Raw genomic sequence first — 18,625 nt, 5'->3', positions numbered from 1 at the left:
GATAAAAATACTTCAGACACCCTTAGGAGCACGGGTGCTTTATAGAAAAGCAGTTACTTCCTCACTCATGTCAAAATGACTGTTTTGGAAGAAGTAAAGCTGTTGTTACTCACAGGTCTACTGAAAAAAAAATCCTGTTTAATCCTCGAAAAGGCTGGTAGTGTGATAGGTTCACACTAGGTCTAATAAGTCAGCAGTGTTTCGGGAAATAAGATCAATATACTCAAATCAACAATTTCTGTACACTAGCAATAGAAATTGAAAATGCCATATATAATAACATCACAACTGTGAAATACCTAGGTATAAATCTGATGAAAGATGTGTAAGATTTGTACAGTGAAAGCTTTAAAATGCTTCTGAGAGAAATTAAAGAAGACCTAAATAAAAGGAAAGATATACCATAATCATGGATCAAAAGACTCTGTTCTTAAGATGTCGGTTCCCATAAATCATCTATAGATTTAATTCAATGCTGATCAAAGTCCCAGTAATATTTTTTAAGTTGACAAGCTGGTCCTAAAACTTATATGGAAAACAATAGACAGAAAATAGCCAAGATAACTTTGAAGAAGATGAATAAACCTGGAGGACAAACATTACCTTACTCCTCCCTGGCGTGGAATGGGATCAGGGTAGACAAATTAATAGAATGGAGAATCTAGGAGCAGACCCACTTAGCTACGGACAACTGATTCTCAACAAAGGTGCAAAAGCAATTCAGTGGTAAAAGAATAGTTTTTTCAACAAATGGTGCTATAACAATCAAATGTCAATATGTAAAAAACAATGAATTGTGATCAGTGACTCACAGCATAGAGAAAAAAAAAAAAAACTCAAAATGAATCATAGTCCTAAATGTAAAACCTAAACTACAAAACTTCCAGAAGAAAACATGGGAAGAAAACTTTTGGACTTCGGGTTAGGCAGAAATTTTAGATATAAATTAACAGTAGATCTTTGAACAATAAAGGTTGAACTGTGTGGGTCCACTTATATGTGGATTTTTTTCACTAAGTGTGAACTGCTATGTGACAGTCTGTGGATACAGAGGACTGACTCTAAAGTTACACATTGTTTTGACTGCATAGAGGGTCAGAAACCCTAACTCCCATACTGTTCAAGGGTCGATGGTATTTGTTCTTTTATAGATCATACTTTGGTACGGTATGAACAAATGGTTAAATTGAACTTCATTAAAATTTTTAAAATTTATTCTTCAAAGACACTGTTAAGAGAATGGAAAGACAAGCCACAAAGTGGGAGAAAATATATCTGATAAAGGACTTTGCCATGAGATACCAAAGTACTATGTGTTATAAACCACTTTGGAAAAGTTTGGCAAGGGACTTCCCTGGTGAACCAGTGGTTAAGACTCCTCGTTTCCCTTTCAAGGGGTGCAGGTTAGATCCTTGGATGGGGAACTAAGAGCCACATGCCTTGCAGTGTGGCCACCCCCACCAAAATCCACTAAGCTCAGGGATAGTTTATTATCAAACAAAAATGATGGAGCAAGATTAACCACTTGCTTGACCTTAACAATAGAATTAAAATAAAAGAATGAATAACTGTGTGTAAGGGGGAACAGACCCCAAAATGAGATCTCAAGTTGCCCTACAACCAGCATGAAAGGAAAATCATAACCCCAAGAGAGTAAGGAGAAACCACACCCAAGTCTAAATTTTAAAAATGAGTTGTTTTTTTTTTAACAGTTTGGCAAGTTAAAAAGTTAACCATATACCAACCACATGATCCAGCCATTCCTTTCCTGAGAGTTACCTAAGAGAAAGGAGAGCATGTGACCATACAAAGACTATACAGAAATGTTCCTAGCCACTTTATGTGTGGTAGCCCCAAACTGGAAACAACCCAAACGTTCATCAGTAGGCCAAGGAAGAAACAATTGTGTATATCCATATAAATGTCAAGATTAACCAAGCTGTACACTTCTAATATGTGCAGGTGATTGTGTGTTAATTGTATTTCAATAAACCCTTACAGCTTAGGAGAAACTAAGGAGCAAACTCTAGGAGATACTGAAGGGACAGGGAAGCCTGGTGTCCTGCAGTCCATGGGGGTCACAGAGTCGACATGACTTAGTGAGTGAGCAACAGCCACAACAGTGGAGAAAACAACTAGATGCAATGTAGGAACCTAGACAGGATTTTGGAAAGAAAAGCAACGTTAGTGTTAAAATGGGTGAAATTCAAGTAGGGTCTGTGGTTGAGTTAATATTATGCCAATATTAATTTCTCATTTTTGATCATTTTACTATGGTTATGGGTCTTCCCTTGTGGCTCAGCTGGTAAAGAATCTGCCTGCAATGTGGGAGACCTGGGTTTGATCCTTGGGTTGGGAAGATCCCCTGGAGAAGGGAAAGGGAAAGAAGAAGGAAAATACTAGAATCCCCATTCTAGTATTCTGGCCTGGAGAAGTCCATGGGATGTATAGTCCATTGGGTCACAAGGAGTCGGACACAACTGAGTGACTTTTACTTTACTTCACTTCACTATGGTTATGTAGAAGATGTTATCATTAGAGGAAGTTGGGTGAAGGGGATAAGAGAACTCTGTACTGTCATTGCAACTTTTCTGTAAATCAAAAATTAATACAAAATAAGAAAGTTAAAAAAATATACACAATAAAACTTGTTTGAAGGCTGCTTTATCTTATAGAGTAAATATAATGTAAAAATATATCTTTAGCCTACCACGTAACTCAGAGTCACTGTCACCATAGATAAGGTCAGCAAGTTAGGAGTATAAGAAAAACCTGTGTGACAACTTTAAATTGGGCGGTTCTCAAGTACTTTGCTGTGAGATACCAAAGTACTGTGTGTTACCAACATCACATACACTGAAAAGGGACATCTACTTACAATGGAGCAGAAGGTTCTCTGGTGCCATGGAAGGCTTCCTTTCACGGAAGGTTGGAAGAGCCATGGAATTAACACCCTTCAGGAGCTGCTCTCAAGCTGTGGGCCAATCAAAGTTGGACTATAGACACCCAGCTCCCTCACCCTCTGTGGGATATAACTTTGAGGTGCATGTTTTACACAGGCTTTCAGAGTTTTTTCCAGGGCAATTAAACTCCAGTTGCCCACAGTGGTAATCTTTTTTTTTTTTTTTTTTTAATGTTATTTATTTGGCTGTGCCAGATCTTAGTTATAGCACACAGGATCTTCGCTTTTCACTGTGGCACATAAGATCTTTAGCTGCAGCATCTGGAACCTTTAGTTATGCCATGTGAACTCTTAGTTGCAGCGTGTGGGATCTAGTTCCCTGACCAGGGATGGAACCCTGACCGCCTGCACTGGGAGCAAGGAGCCTTAGCCACTGGACCACCAGGGAAGTCCTGTAGCCTGCTGACAATGCAGACTTCATTGACTGTCATCCTTGCCCACCCCCTACCGGTGTTTTCTTCACCTTCCAAATAAAACTACTTGCACTCAAATCCTTGTCTCAGGGTCTCCTTATGGGGATACCCAGTTCACAACACGTGTTACTCTTTTTTCCAGCATCCCAGTGGGTCACCTTGCCCACTCCTCTTCTTTGGGCACCACTGTGCTACTCCACGGAGAAGGCAACGGCACCCCGCTCCAGTACTCTTGCCTGGAAAATCCCATGGATGGAGGAGCCTGGTAGGCTGCAGTCCATGGGGTCGCTGAGTTGGACACGACTGAGCAACTTCACTTTCACTTTTCACTTTCATGCATTGGAGAAGGAAATGGCAGCCCACTCCAGTGTTCTTGCCTGGAGAATCCCAGGGACGGTGGAGCCTGGTGGGCTGCCGTCTATGGGATCGCACAGAGTCGGACACGACTGAGGCGACTTAGCAGCAGCAGCAGCAGCAGTGCTACTCCACAGAGCTCCATGTCTGTCCAGCCTCTCGCTGCACACCCCAATACCGGTTGACTGTGCAGCTGACAGCCTAAGCCTCGACTTACCAGGGAGCTCTCAGGCAGCAGTGCCTGCATTGAAAAACCCAATCTTTTCTCCTCTATGCCTCCTTTACTCAGAACACTCACACTTCTGACACCAGATGTGTGTGGGATTTTTCCCACACCAAGTGATTCTCTGTGACACTAGCTGAGTGTCCTACAATTTAACTGAATCCTGACGCTACCACATGGAGATCGCATCAGATCCCACAGGGTTAAGGGCACAGTCCCACAAGGCTGCCGCCCCCCCCCCCCACCCCGACTTGAGATGCCAACTGCAAGTAGTATGTCCCCTTGTTACTCACAGCTTCAACTTGGCTACACATTGGAGGGTCCCAAGACCACCCCCCTGCTTGGCTTCCATTATTTGCTAGAGTGGCTCACAGAATTCAGGGAAATACTTAGAGTCACATGTGTACTAAGCTTCCCCAGGTGGCTCAGACGGTAAAGAATCTGCCTGCAATGCAGGAGATCTGGGTTCGAACCCTGGGTTCAAAGATCCCCTGGAGAAGGGCATGGCAACCCACTCCAGTATTCTTGCCTGCAGAATCCCCACGGACAGAGGAGCCTGGCGGGCTACAGTCCATAGAGTCTCAAAGAGTTGGACATGACTGAGCTACTAAGCACAGCGCAGCACATGTGTGCTAAAGGATATGATGAAGGACACAGATGAAAAGGTACATAAGGGGAGGTCTGGGAGGGTCTTGAGCACAGGAGCTTCGATTCCTGTGGAGTTGGAATGTGTCCTCCTCCTAGTACATGGGTGTATTCACCAACCCAAAAGCTCTCCAAAGCCCCATAATTCTAGGATTTTTAGAGAAGTTTCCTCACATAGGCGTGATCAATCTCCATTTGCAGTCCTTCTCCCCTCGCTGGAAGATGGGGGTGGTGGTGGTGGGGGTAGGGGCTGGAAGTTCCTAGTTTCAAATCATGGCTTGGTCTTTCTAGTGACCACCCATATCCAAGAGCAATCCAGGTGCCCAGCCAGAGTCATCTCATTAGAACAAAAGACACCTCATCACCCAGGACATTCCAAGAGATTTAGGAGCTCAGTGTCAGGAACTGGGAGCAGATCATCAATCTATCTCTTTATCTATATATGGATATAAATAGATATATGGATTTATGTCTACCATCTTGCAATGCCCAATTTTCCCCTTATCATTCCTCTGGATCTGCTTCCTAGGGAACCCCATGGGGAGGAGTGTGATGGGCAGGGAAGGATTTAGCTATTTCTGGGTTCCTTGGCTCAACTATTTTCAAACCATCTGTCATCGGCAGTTCAGGCAGCTATAATAAATTACCGTAGATTGGGCAGCTTATACAACAATTTATTTCACATGGTTTTGGAGGCTGAGACATCCAAGACCAAGGTGCTAGAAGATCTAATGAGAGCACTCTTCCTGGTTTGCAGATCAACATCTTGTATCCTCAGAGAGGGCCAGCTGTTTCATCTGTTTTCCTAGGACACTACTCCTACCATGAGGGCTCCGACCTCATGGCCTAATTAACCTTCCAAATGTCCCATCTCCCAATTCCATTATGTTAGAACATCAACATAGGAATGTGGGGCGGGGGAACATAAACATTCAGTCCACAGCATGAAAATGCCACCTCCTAGACCTTGTAAGGTCTTCCCAGGTGGCTCAGTGGTGAAGAACTTGCTGGCCAAGCAGGAGACGCAAGTTTGATCCCTGGGTTGGGAAGATGCCCTGGGGGAGGAAATGGCAACTACTCCAGTACTCTTGCTTAGGAAATCTCATGGACAGAGGAACCCGGTGGGCTACAGTCCACAGGGTTGCAAGAGTCAGACATGACTTAGTGACTCCACAGCAGCAGCGGACCTCAACAAAGCCTCCCAATCTTTCACAACGTAGTATGCCAGGCGGTCACCTGCAACAACTAGAGTTGTCCCACAGGAAGAAACCTGTAGGCCATCTTAACACCAGGACATAACTAGAAAGCATAGTTTTAAAATAGGTCTACATTTAACTTGGGTAGTGTGTATGTGTATGTGCACACACACGTGTGATCTTTGTTATATAAGCCAATTTTGGAGAACCAATTGTTGCAACTCTGGCATGAATGGTGTCAGGACACGGCCCATGTATCTGAGGGCATGGTCAGGCAAGATGGTTCCCTGGCAGAAGGAACTGCTCTGGGTCAAAGCAGAACCCTCTGCTGATTCCTAAGTGGCTTCCTTTCTGAGCTGAGTTTATGCAGAGATCCCTGATTCCCCACTACATACGGGGCTCAACCTAGGGTCTCCTTTCACTGTTTCTAGGCCTGGAGCTACTCTCGGCTGGCTCTGGGTGAGGCTCTTGAAGCATTTTTTTGTTGTAAGACTAGATGATGAGTCTGTATCCTTGTTTAACTCATTAAAAAGCCTCGATGTGGCCACCAAGCAAATCACTTGACCTTTCCTGAGCTTCACTTTCCTCATCCATAAAATGGGGATAAAGCTGACCCACTTTCGTTATAGGACTGTGAGGAGTAAAGAAGATATTGTATGTTGCATGCTATTCATATGTAAGGTGATATTTAAGGCTTCAACTACAAAATCTGTTTTTAGGACATTAAAAGATCTCCCTTCAAGGAGAATTTACAAATCCTGATTTGTGAAACTGAACACCTGGAAAAAGAATTTCCTAAAAGTTCCTCTCAAATAACTATAGGATGGGACCCTGACATCACATATATTTTAGGAAAATGTCCATCACATATATCTAGGATTTGCATAAAGCTTTATTGCCCTAAACTCAACCCTTCTATCTGTTCATGTAATGAGGGTGAGTGAAACTGTTCTAACAAGTAGTCCTGAATAGGACGTGACTCAGCTACAGTAAAAGCTTATTTCTTGTTCCTCTAACAGACCAGGCCAAAGTCTAGGTTGGTGGGCAGTTTTCTGGACAGCAATTAGGGGATCCAGGCTCCTTCTCCATGTCTTTGCCACCACCCGTGGCTGGGCTGTCACCAGCATCGAAGTACCAGAAGAGCCAGGAGACCCTCACACAGGGCTTCCCCACTGCAGCTCACATTGTCCTGCAGAGACTCTAACACAAGGGCAGGCCTGAGGGCAAGGGAGGCTGGGAAGTGTAGTCCAGGGGTGTGGTCAAAGGGAGGAGTGGGTTTTAGTGGACAGTTAGTGGTCTCCGCTGGTCTGTAGACAAGAAAATAGTCTCAACATGATTAACTGATTTGCCAGAATTGGTCAGGTCATCCCAGTGACAAAGCCAGGACTGCGGCCCAGAGCTTCTGACAGTCATGTTTGATGTCTTAAAAAGCACAGCCCCACTTTGAGTCACCATCACCTCACCTAACCTCTTCTCACTTGTCTCCTAGCTTCCCAGTTTCTCCCCTGTAGTCTGTTCTCTACCCTGCAAATAGGCAGATATCATTAACATCCATGCCAGATCATTGTGACAATGATAGAAATTCAAAAATGGGGAAGAAAATCACCCTGGCCCCTCTGCCCTAATACACCTGCCCCTCCCCCATGCCATCATCCAGCCCTGGGTATGCAGGTTCAAAGGGAAACTGGCCCAGTGATGGGCAGAGCCTGCACTTGAACCAGGACTGCCTCCATATCGTGGTCCCTAGAGCAAGAAATGACAGAGGCTACTTTCCAGGTCACACTTTTATTTTTACAGAAGTAGCAGCCACACAGCCACAGGGACATGAAGTGTTCCGGACAGTAGGCACAGCACCTGCAGCTGCAAGAGCCTGCTGGGGGGACCCATGCCTTTCTCTGTGGTCCCCATGATTTAAGAAAAATATCACACAGCATACACGGCCACCCCCTTCCCCACCCCCTCCCTTCCCGTAACAGCTAATTATGCATCCTTCCAGCCAAAGAAACTGGCTAGAATCCGGATCTTACAGAAAACCTTCATGCAGCCAAGAAACTCGGGGTTCTGGAAGGGAGAGGCCTCTTCTTATACTTTTCACATGTGCTCCCTGCACCCCGCCATGTGCCAAGTTTAATTCCACCTGAAACCACCACCTGGCTGGATAGTGACAAGACTGGCTGCAAGAAAGAGCTGGCAACTCAGCTCGACATGCTTGGAAGACTGCCCCTTTCTAGGCAAGATATCACTGAAGCAAAACATGACCCTGAGGCTGGTGTGACCCCAAGACCCTCCCTCCCAGCCCCAGGTTCCGGGCAAGGTCTGTGAAGGGCAGGATTTTGGTTTGTAGGACTGAGGACAAGAGGCTGCTGGCATTTCTGGCCACACTCCCAGGGGCCCAGGGACAGAGGCCCCACTGGTGAAAGGATGGGGCCTTATCTTGCTTGGGTTAACCCTTCCTCTACAGCAAGTAGGATCATCAGTTTACCGCTGAGCAAGAAGCCCACAGGCCCCACTGGGAGAGCTAGTGCCAGAGTTCACATGCTTTGCATACAAGCGAGAAAATGAGGTTTCTGATTTTATGCCCCCTCCAGAGGCCAAATGGGTAAGAGTGGTTCCTCTGCCTTCTGAGTGCCCCGAGTGTGCCTGGCACTCCCAGGACCACATCAAGACACCAGTGTGCCAAACCCGGGGTGGGTGGAGTGAGCCTCGGCAGCCAAAGTGTGACTCTGGGAGGCTTCTGGCAACCAGTGGTGACAACAATGACACTTCCTTACAGGCCACAGGTGTGCCTTTCTGAAAAAGATGAGAGCTGGCCTTGGGCTGAAGGAAGGATCTTAAATGGCAGACAACCCCCACCTGGATCATTTACTTTTCCCTCTGACTTTCCACGCGGACGAGGCTTTATCGTGGGGTTCGCAATCACGGTGTTTAAGACAGCTGTGCACTTCTAAAGCAGAAGAGCCTCGGGTGGTCTTGTGTACATGGATGTGACAGATGAGGAAACTGCAGCTCAGAGGGACAAATGACTTGCCCATGGAGGCAGAGCTTGTGAAGAATACAGCCAGGACTGAAACCCAGGCCTCCCAGCTCCCAGCCAGTGCTCTCCTCTATTCCAGAACATCACTGCCTGGCCCAGCTCACTTAATTCCCTTACGTAATTCCCTCTCAGAGTCTGGGTTTTCAGCTGAGGCTGGATAGTTCTTAAGATGGAGCTGCATAAACAACCAAGCTTTAATAGGTGGGCAGGGGCCTGGGAAGGTTTCCTTCCCTCTGGAACAGACACGAAGCTAACTTTTCTCTGAGCTTAGGATTTGTAAGGCACTAAAATTAACTACAGCTGGGGGTGGGGAGAGGAAGGAAAAAAAAAGAAAAAAAAGGAGGGGATGAGTGGTTGTAGAAATCAAGTTGATGCTGTTTTCTTTCAGCGCCACAGTGAGGATCCCCACGAGACCTAAGGATGACAGGCTGCATTTTCCTGCTTGGTGTGGTCCCACCCGCCCCACTCCCAGACCCGCTGCAGAGCGGAGGACACACCCCAGCAGGTTGAAGCAGGTTCTGCGGATAAGCAGCACGGAGGGTGGAAAGGCAAGAATGAGCCCAGGTACTGTGGATTCAATTCAGAGCCAAAACCACTCACCCCACCTGCCCCAGGCCCAGACAGGATTCCACCCTGAAGTGTCTTCTACAAGCACACGGTCCTCTCTGAGTGGACTTGGGCAATGGTTGCGGTGGGCCTGCAACCCTGAGCATGAAGGAAGAAGGAGCAGGGCATCCCCAAGGAAGACAGAGGGAACTTTGGAATCAGACCTGGCTTTGGCACAGCACGTCTTGGGCCTGCCCACCCCCTCTGTTGCCCTCCCAAGGGCCCAGCGATGGAAAGGAACTTTCCTTCCTTCCCTCTGAGGGGCAACTCTTCTGGCTGACAAGTGATGGCAGCGCAACTCCAGGGCACCCCTTTCCACCAAACCTGAGCCCAGGTAACCTGATGTGGCGCCTTCCCGGACTCAACCACTGAATCCAAAGCACTTTAGTCTGAGGTCATGCTGAGCAGGAATCTGTGCTAATAGTATTTGTCAATTCTTCAGCACGTCCACTGCAATGGGTGCTTGACTTAGATGCCACAGCAGGCAGGGAGCATTACCCACCCCTGCTTTCGACAGATGAGGAGCCGGGCTCAGAGGGGCTCAGTGATTCCCCTGGAGTCACACAGCTAATGAGTGGCTGAACTGGATTCAGGTTTGTCTGACTCCAAATCCCACATCCTTTCCACTCCACCCAGCCGCCCCTGGAAGCTGGGAGCAAGCCTCAAGGCCATGTGGGTAGGGGGTGTTTCTGGAGGGGTTTCTTTCTCAAAGTGTGGATCTGGCAGAGCAGCCAAGCTTGAGTGAAGGGTAGATGCCTTCTGGCCCTGGGGACAGGATCCCCCCTCGCGTGTGCTTCCTCCTGGGCGGGCTCCGGCTCAGTGCCTGGCAGCCTTGCAGATCTTGTCATAGACCTCAGGGAAGGCGTCCTGGCAGCCTAGCTGCTTCCGCAGCCTGTGGTACAGGGAGCCATCGAACATCTCCCAGAACTCCTCCCGGTCCATGTAGCAGTCAGCATACAGCATCTGGAACCTGCAGTGCAGACACAGGGGTGTGGGCTCAGGGGTGGGGCACAGAGGCCCCGGGAGGGGAAAGGGGTGCAGAGAACTCCAGTTACCCCTAATGCACTGCCTGCTTTGCAGGGCAGGACGAGCTTTTGGGGAATTTCTGTTTGACACCCCCACCCCCCGCCCCCACAATGAGCTAGTGGTTGAAGCTGGGGCATGAATTTTAACCCCATTTTGCAGACGGGGAGTCTGGGCTCAGGGCTTTAAGTGGTAGTGGAGGAAGAGTAAGAAGGATGCAGTGTGCCACATGTCCGCTACCCTGATGCATTTGCCAGGCCGCTTTCTTTCCCTTTTTTGACATTCAATAAGCTGCACGTGATGAAAGCGTACAGCTTGAAGCTACAAGGATATATTGTATAACACGGGGAATAGACCCACTATTTTATAATAACTATAAACAGGGCATGTGTTCATGCTAAGTTGCTTCAGTCCTGCCTAACTCTTTGGGACCCTATGGACTGTAGCCCTCCAGGCTCCTCTCTCCATGAGATTCTCCAGGCAAGAATACTGGAATGGGTTACCATGCCCACTCCAGGGGATCTTTTCAACCCAGGGATCCAACTTGTGGTTCTTATGACTCCTACATTAGCAGGCAGGTTCTTTACCAGTAGGGCCACCTGGGAAGCCCATAAATAAATAGAGCATGACCTTTAAAAATTGTGAATCACTATATTGTATACCTGTGACATACAATACTGTACATCATGTAAACTTCAACAAAATAAATATATAAAATAAGCAAATTTTTTTAATATATTAAAAAATAAAACTGCAGCTTGACAAGTTTGATGTATGGCTATAACCTTGAAATAGTCACCTCAGTCCAGACAACGGCCATAGCCATACTCACAGCCCAAATACCCCGGTGCCATCCATCACCCTCCACAATCCCAGGCAGACCTGCCTTCTGTCACCATGGGTTCAACTGCCTTTTCCAGAATTTTATATAAATAGAATATATATATATATATATAAATAGAACCATACAGTACTCTTTTTTCCTGGCTTCTTTCAGTCAGCATAATTATTTTGAGATTCGCCTACAGTCTGTTTTAGGACATTTTTGGTTTCCAACCTGGAGCGGGAGCCCCTGGGTATGTCTAAAGCACCCCATGGCCCGCCCTGCAGTGGGGAGTGGGGTAACTACTGGGTTTCTGGCTCTAGCAGCTGGGGTACTGTTGGGATGTTCAGTGGAGGGGCGGGGGATGCAGGTACAAGGGAAGGCTAACAACGCCTGTAATTCCACCTCCTTAGACTGTCCCAACTCCCTTCCTGAATCTGAGGGGTCGTTCAGCACCCAAGGGTCTGGCCATGGAGCTGGTGTCTTGGCCTTCCCCGCACCCTCCCAGGGCATTGTCCACACTCCGGGCACTTGCTCACCCGTGCACACTTCGGACAAACTTCTCCAACTGCCTCATGCAGGACCGGGCTTCAAAATGCTTCACACGTGGCTCCCCGTAGGCACCGATGTCGACGTAGAGCTCGGCCTCATCCCCCTTGGGGTGCACCAGGCCCGGCTGGCTGGGCAGGATGAATGGGCACAGCCAGATGGGGTAGACCTGGGGGCCGGAGGGGCGGGTCAGGGCTTTTCCCTCCACAGGGGCAGGCCAGAGGAGGGCTGCCGGGCCCCGCCGCCGCCCCGCGCCCGGCCGCGCCCCGCCGGCTCACGTGGATGTCGTTGTGGAAGGTGTGCAGGGCCTGCGGCAGGCACTTCATGGGCACCAGCATGTCCTGCACCACGTGGTGCTGCTCATACAGCTTGCGCAGCGTCTCGCCCTGGGTCAGCTTCAGCAGGGAGATCTTGGGAGGCACCATCCAACCAAAGAGGTAGCGGAAGATGGGGTTGTTGCCGAAGGGGATGATGTCCTGAAAGACGAGGGTTGGGGATGGAGAGGAGGAGTCCGGCAGGGCCCAGTGTCCCCATGGGCCAGGACCTTCCTGGGGGCTTCATGGAAGTAGGACGGGTCCACTCCTATCTGCAGGGGCACGGTGGTACCCAGGGTTTACCCAGCTGGTTCTGGGTTTGATTCCCAGCTCTGGCATTTACGAGCTGTGATATCTGTGGGCTGGCATCAAAGGGAGACAACTCGGGAGGATCACACAGCCGCAGACCTCCCTGTGGCTTGGCTAAGGTCTGTGCTGTGACTGTATCACACCTCAACTTGTCTCTCTGCCCAGCCCTACTTGCATTTTCTCTCGCAGTTGGGGATCACCAGAGCTCCCCCAAATAAACTCCCTGTGTGCACATCTTGGTAGTAAAACACCCATCCTTTCAGACTCTTCCTTTAACTTCAGGCAGTAAAGGCTAGTGTTTAGCAGCAAAAAAATATAAGACACACCTCATTTTGAAACCTTGCTCTCTGGTTTCAAAACCTGTCCAGGAGTTTTCTGCCACTCCCTTCTTCAAGAGGTGGAGCTTATCTCCCCCAACCTTGGGTGACTGGAGACTCCACTCTAACAGGAGAATACGGAGGGAGTCGCAAGATGATAAGACTGGGTCATGGAAGGCTCTGAGGACCCCTTCGTGGTCTCTCTGGATCACCTGCTCTGGAGGAAGTCTGCTGCCCTGTGGTGAGGCACTTGAGCAGCCTAGGTGGCAATGAACAGACGCTTCTCATTGACAGCCACCTTAGGGGGCCTTCCAGAAAGCAGATTCTCACCTTCCTAAAGACTCTAGCACACCGGCCTGACTGACACCTTGACTGCAACCCTGAGCCAGAATGACCCACATCATTGCTCTCCAATCTCTGACCCTCGAAACTGTGTGATAACAGATGGCAGCTGCTTTCATCTTCAGAATGTGGGGTGAATTCATCAAGCAGCAATAGATAACCTTTACTATTATACTCTATCCCTTACTGAGTTGTGTTAATTTGGACAACCTAAACCAGCTTCTTCATCTGTAGAAGGGAAATAACACCAGGATATACCTTTCCAGGGTTGTCAGGAAGATGGAGAGAGTGGTATAAAGTGTTTGACATAAGAACTAACACATAAGGAGGGATTAATGGTAACTACTGTGATTCTCATTCTGACGTGCTCTCATGTACTTTGCTGGCTCCTCTTGCCTTTCCTGTCTCCTCTTGCCTTTCCTGTCTCTTAAATACCCTGCTCACACCTCCCACAACCTTAACATTGCTTTTGGCAGGGATAAAGGAGGAGTTAGGAGTTTTCTGCTTTTGGCAAAACTTTCCACCAAATGCTCTGGGCCTGGATACTCCTTGAAGCAGGACTACTAGGGATGGAGGAGGCTCAGGGCTCCCCAGGCCTTGAGGAACCAACCCTCTGCTGCCCGCTCCTGCACCCCTCACCACTGTCCCCTCATGTTCTGCCCAGAGACTTTGCCCATGATTAGAACTGACCCGACACCACCAGACGTATTCTTTCATGCCTGACTTTCCTGTTTCGCTTAGCCGCTGTGGACTTCCCGGTACCTCTTACTAGCATCCCTGCTGTGCTGCAGCCACGCAGTATCTTTTCATCTGATCCCACCAGCCGCTGTTCCCCATCTCCCAAGCCCTCTCCTGTGCTCTCTCATGGTCTGACAGCAGCACACCCGCTCCATCCTCAAGTTATTCTCTCGGCCATCTACTTGTCTCCTTGCTCTTTGCTGATACCAGGCTGGCCCTGGCTGTAGCCCTCTGATGTGGTATCATTTTCTCTCCATGACCGTCTGGGGTAGATGGAGGTGAGGTGGGCTCCTCTTGGTCCCTCATTACTGCTTCCAGGTCTCTGTCCCTCCTTTCCCCGGAAATCCTCGGCAACATCTCCACTACCTCCACCCCCATCATCCCTCAAATGCCCAGATCACTGCCACTTTCTCCAGTACTGATGCTATCACTGATATGGTTTAGCACCTGCCTCCTCTGATAATCCTCCTGTTTGTCCTCCAGCCATCTTCCCTTTCACCTGGCCTCTGCACTGACTTTCACATCACGCTCCTGAGCGGAGGATGACAAACTAGAGCATGCCGGGATCGGTTCTGCAAGTGGATCCAGCCCACTGGCTATATCGGGCCCCTGCCTGTGTTTATATATAGTTTCACTGGAGCACAGCCACACATATTTGTTCAAGCGTTGCCCAGGGCTGCTCTTGTGCTACAAGGGCAGGGCTGAGCGGCTGTGACAGGAAGTATGATCTTCAGAGCCTAAAGCCTTTGCTATTTGGCCCTTTAAGGAAGTTTGCTGACCTCTTGATGTTATATTCACTACCTCTGTTGACTTGGGGGGAAAGAAAAAAAAACCACCAGAGCTATGAGTTGAGTTTATTCAGTATCTCACCGAGATAGCAGCCCAGAAGACCCACTCTCAGAGAGTGCTGAGAAACTGTTGTGAAGAGGTAAAGGTGAGGTCAGCGTGTACGTGATTTTGGCGAAGGATACATGTCATCCAGGGCTTCTCCGGTGGCTCAGTGGTAAAGAATCTGCCTTTCAATGCAGGAAACACAGGTTTGATCCCTGGGTCAGGAAGATACCCTGGAGAAGGGAATGTCTATCCACTCCAGTGTTCTTGCCTGCGAAATCCCAAGGACAGAAGGAGCCTGGTGGGCTACACTCCATGGGGTCACAAAGAGTCAGACATGGCTTAGCGACTAAACAATAATTGTCATCAAGCACATCTCTTGGTTCAAAGTTGTTTCTAGTTACAAGGAACAGACATCTTATTAATGGTTTTATTGCTTTACTAGGTACGTGAAGATGCAAGAGTTTTGGGTCATAAAATTTTTTCCTCAAAATATCTTCTAACTATGTGAAGGTCTGTTCTGGTAGTTTGCCCAGAGCACAGACAGCCTCATTCTTGATCTTTACCCTGAATTCCTTTCAGGGTGTGTTGAAGGTCAGTGACTGCAGGGGCTAAGGACTTCATTCCTGCAGAACTGGATGCTGGGGGAAAACACCATAGTTTCAATTTCAAGCATTGGTCCTCTGGCCACCACTACCTCTCCCTTCCTGCTGCTTATTGCCCTCCAGTGCTCTGACATCAACTCTTCACCCCAAGGGGCACCCAGGCCAGCACGTAAGTCCCATCAGCCCCGCATATCCTCACCACCCCCTCCCCCAAGCTGGCTCCGAATTCATCACGATCCCGTCCCAGCTTCTCCAACCCTGCCTCACTTGTCTTACTCATCTGCAAAATCTCAACCGTGGTTAAATCTAACTTTCTCCTTATTCTCTGTCCCATCCACACAGCTGAATGTGTGAAAACCCACAGCCACCAGGGCCGGTCTCTGTAAATGCACGCTCAGGAATCTTTGGCAGGCCCACTGTTGCCTGGCAACCCTATGACATTTTCCTAGTCAACTCATTCCCACTCTCCAAGGGACAAGTTCCCAACTCCTCTCTTCTTAGTCCTTCAACAACCCCTCGCCCCCTCATCTTGGCTGAAATCCTTGCTTCCTATTTCACTGAGTCAACTGGAAGAGAACACCCACCCTCCACAGCAACTGTTTCATTAACTGTCCAGGGGGTGACCCTCCAGGCTCTAGTGGGCACCCCCTCCACCTGAGTGCAGGATCTGCCCCTGCTCAAGGCTCTGTCTGCAAGCACACCCTCTTTCCTGCACCACCAGCACATCAACATGAGGTCATTTCTACCTTCTGTTGTCTCCTCTCGACCCCACATCCCCCTCCGGCTACCACCCTATTTCCCTGCTTCCCCTGATACTGATCCTTCTTAGATCTCTGTTTTCACTGTCCCCATTTCCTTGTCTCCGTTCTCTCTTTACTTCACATCAGGCTTTCAGCCCCAGGACTCACAGTCATCAGTGACCAGAGATCAGTTCTTCATTCTCATCTCACTCAGGGACATTTGACACAGTTGTTCATCTTCCTTCTTGTCACACTGTCCAGGTTGCCAGTTATCCTGGGTTTCTCCTTCCTTTCAACTGATGGCGCCTTCTCCTCTCCTGGCTGGTTTTTCCTCCCCTGACCTATAGGGCTTGGCTCTGGGACTTCTCTAACTTCCCTCACTTGTTTAGTCCCATGACTTTAACATCTCTCTGCTGATGCTACCCACAGTGGTATGTGATCCTTCAACCTTTGAAGATCTGACATGTGTGCCAACTGCCCACTTGACATCCCACCTGGATGACTGAGAAGCATCTCATGCTGACATGTCCCAGACCAAACTTCTAATTTTCCTTCCCAGGCCCCTCCCCATTGCCCATGGCAGTCAATGGCACCTCAGGTCACCCAGTTGCTTGGGTCCCTAACCTTGGAGTCATACTCTGTTGGAAATCCTGTTAGTTGGTTCAATCTTTGTAGTACCTCCCAGATCTGAGACTCCTTTCCTCCTCCACTGCTACCACTCCAGACAACAGAATCCTTCCTTCTTCTTCTCTTTCACTCTAGTCACCCTACCCCAGCCACTCTCCGTCCAGCTGTCAAAACTATCATTTTAAAACAAAAATCAGATGGGGAATACGTGTAAATCTATTGCTGATTCATGTCAATGTATGACAAAACCCACTGAAAAAATAAATAAATAAATAAATAAAAAATAAAACAAAAATCAGGTCATGTCATTTTTCTGTACAAAGTCCTCCACGGGCCTTCTCATCACACAAAGCAAAATAGAAAGTCCTCCCCTGAACTATAAGGACACACATGATCTAGGCTCCAGCTGCTATTTGACCTCACTCTCCACCATGGGTTTAGCTAAAGGGCCTTCTTGCTGTTTTTTAAAAACATGCAGGCTTGCTGTGACAACTTGCATCCTGCTGTGATGCAAAAAAAATGGAGTTGGACCCCCACATCTCACCAAATATACAAAACTTGAAATGGATCAAGAACCTAAATATAGGAGCTAAAACTATAAAGCTTTTAGAAGATAACAGAGGAATTAATCTTCATGATTAATGCTGAATCTCCACTGGATTTAGCAATGGATTCTTACAGATATGACACTTAAAAGCATGAGTAACACAAGAAAAACTAAACTGGACATCATCAAAACCAAAAACTTCTGTAAATCAAAAGACATTATCAACACAGTGAAAGACCACCTACAGAATGGGAGGAAATATTTGCAAATCATGTATTTGATAAAGGTCTAATATCCAGAATATATACAGAACTCTTAAAACAACAAAGATCAACAATGTAATTAAAACTGGGCAAAGGATCTGAATAGATAGTTCTTCAAAAAATATACAAATGGCCAACAGGCACATGGAAGGATATTCAACATCATCAGTCATTTGGAAAGTGCAAACCAAAAATTACAGCAGGATTCTACTTCTCACCCGCTAGGATGGCTACAGCAAAACACCATAAAACAACAAGCGCTGGTGAGAATGCAGAGATATTGGAACCTTTGCATGCTGCTGTTGGGAATGTAAAATGGCTCACCACCGTGAAAACGTCTGGTAGTTCCGTAGTAAGTTAGACACAGAATTATCACACAGATCCAGCAGTTCCACTCCCAGGCATAGACTGCCCCCAAACCAAAAACTAGTATCCAAATAAATTTGTGTACATGAATGTTTATAGCAGTGCTATTCACAAAGCCAACAGGCGGAAACAACTCAAATGTCCACCAGTAGACGAGTGGAAAAACAAACTGTGGTTCATCCATACAATGGGGTATTTTTCAGCCACACAAAGGAATGATGTACTGATACATGCTACAGCGTGGATAAACCTTGAAAACAGCCTTAGTGAACAAAACCAGGCACAAAAGGCCATGTGTGGCAAGATTCCATTTATATAAAATGTTTAGAATAGGTAAACCCACAGACCACTGGTTGCCAGAGTCTGGGGAAAGCAAATGGGGAGTAACTGCTTAATGGGTACAGGGCTTCCTTTCAGGGCAATGAACATATTTTGAAACTAGATAGAGGCAGTAGACACACAATATCATGAATGTACCAAATATACTGAATTGCATACTTTAAAATGGTTAAGTTTATGTTTTCACTTCAATTAAAAAAAAAGAAAACAGCAACCCAGCCAGCCCACTGAGGAGCCGTGCTCTGGAGCACTCTCTCAAGTTCTGCCTGCTGTGTCTTCCCCACGCTGTTCTCTGCTCAGAAGGCAGCTCCCGAGAGGCCTTTCCTCACTCCCTATTTAAAATGTCACCGCTCCCCATCTCTCATGGCACAGTAGCAAATTCTTACCCACAAGTCAAGGACATGCCTGACAGCTACCCCCAGCCCTAGGCAGGACCAATAGCTTCCTGCGGCCCTTCTC

The 18,625-nt window shown here is 47.7% G+C and overlaps 1 protein-coding gene across 1 annotated transcript in view; it reads right to left on the bottom strand.

Annotated features, from left to right (window-relative positions):
- Positions 1-7,559: 7,559 nt before the first annotated feature.
- DHCR24 (24-dehydrocholesterol reductase) overlaps positions 7,560-18,625 on the bottom strand; it is a 33,065-nt gene continuing 21,999 nt past the window's right edge. The window contains exons 7-9 of the mRNA XM_061121797.1: positions 12,107-12,304; positions 11,819-11,997; positions 7,560-10,403 (exon numbers count right to left, since the gene is read on the bottom strand). Coding sequence (XP_060977780.1) covers positions 10,250-10,403; positions 11,819-11,997; positions 12,107-12,304 — 531 coding nt within the window. The 3' untranslated portion in view covers positions 7,560-10,249. The remainder of the gene's footprint in view (positions 10,404-11,818; positions 11,998-12,106; positions 12,305-18,625) is intronic.

This window comes from Dama dama, chromosome 20 (assembly GCF_033118175.1).
Source record: "Dama dama isolate Ldn47 chromosome 20, ASM3311817v1, whole genome shotgun sequence".
In the NCBI taxonomy this organism is placed as follows: Eukaryota; Metazoa; Chordata; class Mammalia; order Artiodactyla; family Cervidae; genus Dama; species Dama dama.
The sequence above is the reverse complement of the archived record's forward strand: the minus strand, read 5'-3'. Positions and strand labels throughout refer to the sequence as shown.